This window comes from Copadichromis virginalis, linkage group LG20 (genome assembly GCF_057382275.1).
Source record: "Copadichromis virginalis isolate Kocher_CV1m ecotype Utaka linkage group LG20, C_Virginalis_male_GT1.1, whole genome shotgun sequence".
Classification (NCBI taxonomy): Eukaryota; Metazoa; Chordata; class Actinopteri; order Cichliformes; family Cichlidae; genus Copadichromis; species Copadichromis virginalis.
Window position 1 is genome coordinate 28,002,778 of NC_140637.1, and position 7,443 is coordinate 28,010,220.

The window sequence follows — 7,443 nt, forward strand, 5'->3', positions numbered from 1 at the left end:
AATGGACTCAAGCTGCAAAGCGAGAGACGCCGCTTTGAGCCGGCTTTGGCGATTGTTTATTTTGCACACGGGCTGTGCTGTTGTGGAGTTTGGCTTTTGTTTTTGGCCATTTTGAAACCACAATGTTTGTGTTCTCTAATTTCTTATTCTATCTTTCCTTCCCAGTTGTAGGCGCAGCGTTGCGTGGATGAAGGCAGCGATATCCTTCCGCTGCTACAGCTGTGTGGATGGGAGTTGCTTTCACTGACTGAGCGCACGCACTAGGCCTTTACAGCAGGGGTGTTTCCAAGCTTTTCTTCTTTCTTTCTTTTTAACGGGGTGGTACAGGGGTGTGGGGTGGGGGACCAGGAGTATGGCAGGGGGTCGTAATGTTTGATCGGATTTAAATATTATTAAAGAAAAGTGTCTTTTCTGCAGCCCTGTCTCCCAATAAAGACGGTGTTACAAGAAAAGCAGTGCTGCAAAAGATTTGGATAACCTTTCTGCAAAGTGGCTAAACAAGCATTTAGGCCTCTTTTTTAAGTAAATGTCACATTCCTATTTAAGTAGTCTGTTTTGGCTGTGAAACGCTACCTACAGTCCCAAGTAGCTAAAGTAAAAGTATTTGTTATACAGAGTTAATTATGCAGTCATGATCACTGAATGATTAATATATTGTCCTTTTTATGTTACCGTGATGCTGAGGTTTATATATGCCTTACATTTGATAATATCACATAGGAGTTCAGCAGTAAGATGTTAGCATAATTATGCTTTTTGGGACAGGTAAAATGATAAGTAACTACAGCATTAACATAACTGTTATTAGGCTACTGTTTATTTAATTATTAGTAATTATTCATCTCAGGCTCACTTCCACAATGAATCTTTTGTCCTGGCTTTCTCCCATCACCCCAACCCATTGCAGCACACAGCTGCCCCTCTCTGAGCCTGGTTCTCTTGGAGATTTCTTCCTGTTTAAAGGGAGTTTTTCCTTCCCATTGACATCAAGTGTTTGCTCATAGAGGGTTGTTGGATTGTTGTTGTTTTTTTATTTTTTTTGAGGAGTGGCTTTTCAATTAAATAAATGTTTAGACTGATTTATTTATCTATTTATTATTTACTTAATTACTTATATGTAATTGTTAGGACATGAAACAAAGAGGGAATTTAACACTTTAACTCTTAAACGCTTAAGAGTATCTTGGATAATTAGTCTACGCCCTAAATGAAAGTGTGAAAAAAAGAAAATATGAATATAAATGAAGTAATAATGGAAGACTGCCGTATTTGTTTAAACGCACACACATGCACACACAAACACACGCACACCATACTTTAAAGAATCAGTTGTTCTGCTAAGCAATGTGGTCAGCTGGTGGTACTGTAGCGGTTTCTCTCCTGGAAATGCTCAACTGAGAGCAAAGCTGTAGTGTGTCATTGGTGTCAGCAGCTGCTGCGGGCTGTTCGGGCTGAATGAAACAAGCAGGAAGTCATCTCTTCAGCACATGACTGTCAGGTGGTGTGGGTCACGTGAGCATAGAGTTACGGAAAAGTCTAAACGAAAATGGCAGGTTCGAGGAGCTCCACTCGGTTAATGGGTCTTTATATTCTACTTTTCGCCCCTTTTTTCGCCTTGGGGAGCGCCACGTCTCAAGTGCCTTTTCTTATGTGGTCCAGTGAACGGTAATATTTAGTTTTTCTTACTTATTCATTCAGCAAAACTCACTTTAACTACCGGCAAAGTTATCTTGTATGCTAACTCGAATGCTAACTCTTCTAGCTACTTTGCTGCCCAACCTATTCAAATTCAAATTCAAATTTTATTTGTCACACACACACACACACAACCATACACAGTATGACATGGGGGTGAAATGCTTGTAGCTGTGCAATTCCCGACCATTAAATGACAGAAAAAGATTTATAGCATTTACAATTTACAGGTTACTACACAAATTTACAAATTAACTTAAATTTACAGCAAACCTAGCAAACACCAATCGTTTAAAGTCTAGATGCTAAATATATAGAGGAGTATTTACACATAAATTGTAGAGATTTGCTTGTGCGTTTTGTTACAATTTGTTCATAATGGCCATCCTTTTATTTCTTAATTTTGAAATAACCCATAGAAGTAACGAGTCTCCCTGATTTAACCCCTAACCTGACGCTCTTTAGCACTAGTAGATATGTTTATTCTGTTGTTGTTGATCTTCATCTGCAAAAAGCAAAGTAAGCTGTAACATCAAACACATTTACACTACAGACAGTGACTTTTGCTAGGGTACTGCACTTCCTTATGATGATGCACACAGGAGTTTAAAATGTGGAAGTATACTACTGTATGAGGTGGTGTGTTAAGCAGGAGGACAAAGCAAGGTTGATATACCAAAATAGTTTTCTTTGATGATAGGATGAATATCCGATTCGTTATTTTTATTTTTGTTGTTGTTATTTAGACATTTCTTATATATGTGCCAGCTTTACAGGAAACACAGGTTTGTTTGGGCCTACTCAAAGGATTCATTTGATTGACTAATGGGTCTCTTTTAAAAATGAAGTACATAAAGCCATAATAAAAGCCGCTGGGATTTTCAGCATTTTCAAAAAATGTGTCAGTGCAACTGAACCACTTAATATCACAATTCATCTTTATTTTTTTTTTTCTTTATGTTTAGCTTGCCACCACTGGCCTCACCTACAGCTGGTCATATAGCATCTTATGAGCAGCTGAGTGCCTACCTCACCTCTGCCTTCAGCTCTGGCTCCCACACCGTGCTGCTGTTCTTGCAGGACAAGGTCAGTACCTGACACATAAACTAGATTCTGGCCCTGTAATGAATATGTTTATGTCACTAAATTGTTCACCATTTGTTGATTTGAAAGCTAGTCATTTTATATGCAAGTTGTGCAAAATGGGGTAGTTGTACTGCATTCCCATGTGACACTGCAGCAGTGTGGTGTGACAGTGAGTTTTGGCATCACTTCCCATTTCTCTGTTCCTCTGTGATACATTGGGTCTTTTTTGTGGTGGTGGTGAACACTCAGTGTTGTGACTGAGCCATATATTTATATTTTCCCATGTGATATTTTTAATCGTGACTGTAATCGTCATGAAATTGTCATTGTAAATCCTCTATGACTTTTAATCAACTACACAAGCACAAACAAGATATTCCTTTAGATGTAGCTTGCGTGAAAAGTATGAACGTGACAATGATTTCATTCCAGTTTGTTGTCAATTGAGGTATCGTGGAGCCGCCAGTTCACTTATTTTTTTGGCACACTAGCATACTGTCATGCATACACACAACAAGTCACTCAAACAGACATTAAGATTTGAAATGTAGTTTTTCCTAGTATTACTGAAACAAAGAAAATGAAAGAAGTAGCAGATAATAATTGTCCAAATTAATGTAATTTGTACAGACTGTATTTTTTTTTAAGAATGATAAATACAAACTGAGCCATTAAAAAAGAATTCCGTTAAAATAATGTCTGATTATGAATGGCATTCAGTCAATTTAGCTGCTAAATTAATTGCTCGTGAGTTAATGGGACTGGTAAATGTTTTAGTTATTAAAGTCTTCCTGAATTCAAGAATTATTTCCTTTTTTGTATTTAGTTAAGCAAAGATGACTTCACAGTCTTTGGTGGCGTATTTGGGAATAAGGAGGATAGTGCCTTTAAAAACATTGAGGTATGTTTTTATAAACTATATGTTAGTCCAAAATTAATATAGTTTTTTCCTAGACAAACAGACTGATAATTGTGCCCACTTGATCCTTTTCAGGATGCAATGCAGTCTTCTACCTCAAAAGTGACACTGCCTGCCTTGGAGTGGTCTGGTTCCTTTAACATGGCAGCTCTGCTGCAGGAGAAGCTCGGTGTTTCGCCTGTGCTCGTCGATGCAGACACTCTCTCACATCTGACTATCAAAACGTCTGTCAGCAACCTCCTGCTCATCAATCTTCCTTATTGTAGCAGGTGAGATTTTGTTTTGTTCAAAGTTATATTGAATAATCAGTTATCTGTTTTTAATTAATACTTAAAGTCTATTATTTTTAAATTGTTTTGTAGCTTACAGAAGTCATGCAAGGAAGTCCTACATGAGAATGGTATGTTTTTAAGTGCTGAGGATTAAAAACATTTATAACTGTATATGACATTTACAATTACAAACATGTATAATTGTAGTCAGCATTATATGTTATATTTTGATTTGTGTATAATTTGAATGCATTTTGCTGTCAACAGATGAAATTATTGGAAAAGTTCTGAGTTCAATGAAAGCAAAAAACATCCCATACACTGCAATATACACAGGATTCCAGCCATCACGAGTATGTTTTTAAAATTAGTCAAAACGTGCCACATTATAACACATTCTCAATGTTTGGGTATTTTTTGAGAATGAACAACATTTTGATAACTTTGCAGGTGATTTCAGAAACCCCGATTTCTGATCAGCCAGTGGGTCGGTCCTTGCTACAAGCAGATGGACCTGAAGTTAAGCCTCCCATCATGTTTAATGTATCTGGTGGTCCCTGCATAATGCTGTGGGCTCAAAATCTCACTGTCAGACTGAGTCCGAGCTCACCATGGATCGACCTTGCTCAGGATGTACCTTCCTTTGTTGGATCACTGTGTAATGGCAGTACCTCACGGTAAAGTGGCCTTTCATTATTTCCCAAAGCAATATCCAGCCTGTGATGAGTTTAGGTTTTTTTTTTTTTTGTTATTTAAAGAGAAATAATCAGTTGCATGTTTTATTTTTTTTCTCATTTCAGGCTTGTGCTTAGTTACCAATCAGGCTTTAGATTAAGGTAAGGCAAAAAGTTGCTTATTAAAGATTCAATATTGTACCTTTTCAATTAGTTAATAACTCTAACATGTCCCCAGGATGTGCTTTTCAATTTTGTGCTCAATGTACCACAGCAATAGTATTTCTATGTATTTGTATTTACTGTTTAGATATCATGCTCTACACACCTGCTTTTCCAAACCGGTTCTTTCAGTGTGTGTGGCTTTAAATCTAGCTGAGCCGCTGCTGCTTCTGCCCACACCCTGTTTAAAAAGAAGTTTGTGAGTGACAGTGTGTACTAATGGGTGCAGCACAGTGCTGGCATGAATGAGGCGTTCTGTTGCTTTGCTTTCTCTAAGAGATCACTTTGTTCTACAATTGAAACACAAAATGACATTTACCTGACATTTAAAATCTTGGAGTCAACAGCTGGTCATTTGGTTCACTTTGTTTGTAGCTGATGCATTTTAGTTATTTTTATTTTGCACACATCTTGGAAGCAGTGAGCAGTGGGGGTTGTCACTATGGACATTTTAGCTCAAGGACTATTTTCTGTCTAGTTTCAACATAGAAACTTACACAACTAGGAGGACAAGCCTTTGTGCAAGTATTAAGCAATTTACTGTTTTTACAGCTTTCTTATCACACAACAGAGTTCATGAAATGATCATCTTGAGGCATTTTTATAAATAGGGTTGCTAAATTAATGTGGATTTATGTTTAAGTGATAAATGGGATCTTCCTGTTTAATTCTTAGTAAGAATGCATTTCAAAAAATGAAGTATTTTGTTGAAATTCCTGAAATCACGGCTTCCATTTGAAGACAGTTCTCTTTTTCAAAAACAAAGTTTTCTTGTTTTCTAAAAAGGCAAAAATAACTTTCTCAATCTCTGCAGTAGAGATATTATTTCCATGTAATGTAATATACTATATTTTTAATATCACTGCTAGCATCAGTTTATTTTAAAATCCTTCACGGATATGTAAGAGTTTAGAACAACTATTTTGGAAAGAATAGTTAAACAGTGATTGTGCTTTTTACACTGATACGCTTTCTGACCATCCTTCTCTTGCTGATCTCCAGTTTTTCAATGAGCAAGCGTTTCTATTCTGTCTCTGCACGAGAATGGTTCTCCCTGGATGCAGTTGAGCTGCAGTACGCTAACCTCAGTGCATCTTACATCGCGAGCCGTGACATCTATGCTCCCGCAGAGTATTCCTTTCATTGCCAGTCTGTCGCCAACTTCGGAGATATCCTGCTCCACACAAACACAACAGACACAAATTCATCTCAATGGAGGCTAAATTTTATCGACTTCCAGGTACAAATATAGTGCCGCATTTGCTAATTTTAAAGTCAAACACCAATGCATGAAGAGGTGTGTTGATGAAGGGTTTCTTAAATAATTGTTTTCTGTTTTTTATACAGATTCAGGGCTTTGGGTTGGCCAACAGCACAAACTTCTCCTACGCCAGTGACTGTGCAAGCTTCTTCACCCCAGCAATTTGGATGGGACTGGTGACTGTGCTCCTTACGCTGCTAATTTTAGTGTACGGTCTGCACATGATCATGCAGATTAACACCATGGATCGGTTCGATGACCCCAAAGGCCCATCAATTTCAGTGCCTCAGTCAGAGTAAATCACTTTTTTACTTAAAAAAAAAAAAAAAAAAAGTAAGAACATCCACTCCTCAGTTTTTGAGTGCCCCTTTGTTGATCAAAGAAAGTATCCCTTTGCCTTCTAGCTTTTGTGTTTTTGGGTCTTTTTCTTTAATGTATGTTTCTTTTGAGTCCTTCCACAGTTATTTTGGCACATTCCACGTCATATTGCCATATTTTACAGGTTCCAGAGTGTATTTTTAATGACTATTATTTTAGAGCGTGTGCCAGATACAGCTAGTATTTTTACTAAAATAATTTTCACACATATCATGGAATGACTTCCTTGCCAATACGAATGTGATCGCTAAATGCTGTAGGACCGTTTCAGACCTCAGTTCTTAATTTTTTATTTTAATTTCACTGGCCTAACTGTAATTTAAAAACTACTGTTAATGAAAGAAGTGCCTGTGTATATAAATGATCATTTGTGATGTGTTGTGTAGTGCTGCTGTTTTTCCCAATAACATACCTTGGATTCAGTTCTGTGGCCACTTGTCATGGCTTAACATTGGATATCAGTGTTGCCATTTTTCTTGGCAAGTAATTTATTTGTATAAAAGGACTTCATTTGCCTTTAAGGTTTACCCTTTGCTTCTGGGTTATCAGCTATTTTAATAACAGTGCCTTGTTTTCAAAAAAAAATATTGACGTGCATTTGCAATGAAGTACAATATGATTTGTTTAATTGCAAATAAATCTATAAATTCCTAAGTAATTCTGAAGTTGTGGGCCCCTCAGTTGCAGTTGTTTTATTTCATTATTTTGAGGTCATATACAGGCTGAAAGATACTTGCAAACTAAATGCAGGGTAAAGCGGATGTTTCTGTACGACAGGATGGGCATCGCTACTTAAGTGGGGAAGCGTCTTGAAATTTAGATATGCAAATTCATAAAACGAGAGAGGTTCAATGTTTTGCATAAATCGCTGGGATGAAAAAATGATGTGTATTAACTGAGTGCAGTTTTCCCAACTCTTGATCAAGCATAAATACA

General features: G+C 37.1%; 1 protein-coding gene across 1 annotated transcript; it reads left to right on the plus strand.

Moving 5' to 3' along the window:
- The first annotated feature begins 1,226 nt into the window (after positions 1-1,226).
- Positions 1,227-7,165, plus strand: LOC146685030 (V-type proton ATPase subunit S1-like). The gene is made up of 10 exons (XM_085443166.1): positions 1,227-1,665; positions 2,661-2,781; positions 3,608-3,682; positions 3,776-3,969; positions 4,063-4,100; positions 4,240-4,325; positions 4,423-4,649; positions 4,773-4,808; positions 5,871-6,108; positions 6,216-7,165. Exons 1-10 carry the CDS (start codon positions 1,547-1,549, stop codon positions 6,426-6,428), a joined length of 1,347 nt encoding a protein of 448 aa, XP_085299292.1. The 5' UTR covers positions 1,227-1,546; the 3' UTR covers positions 6,429-7,165.
- Positions 7,166-7,443: the final 278 nt, after the last annotated feature.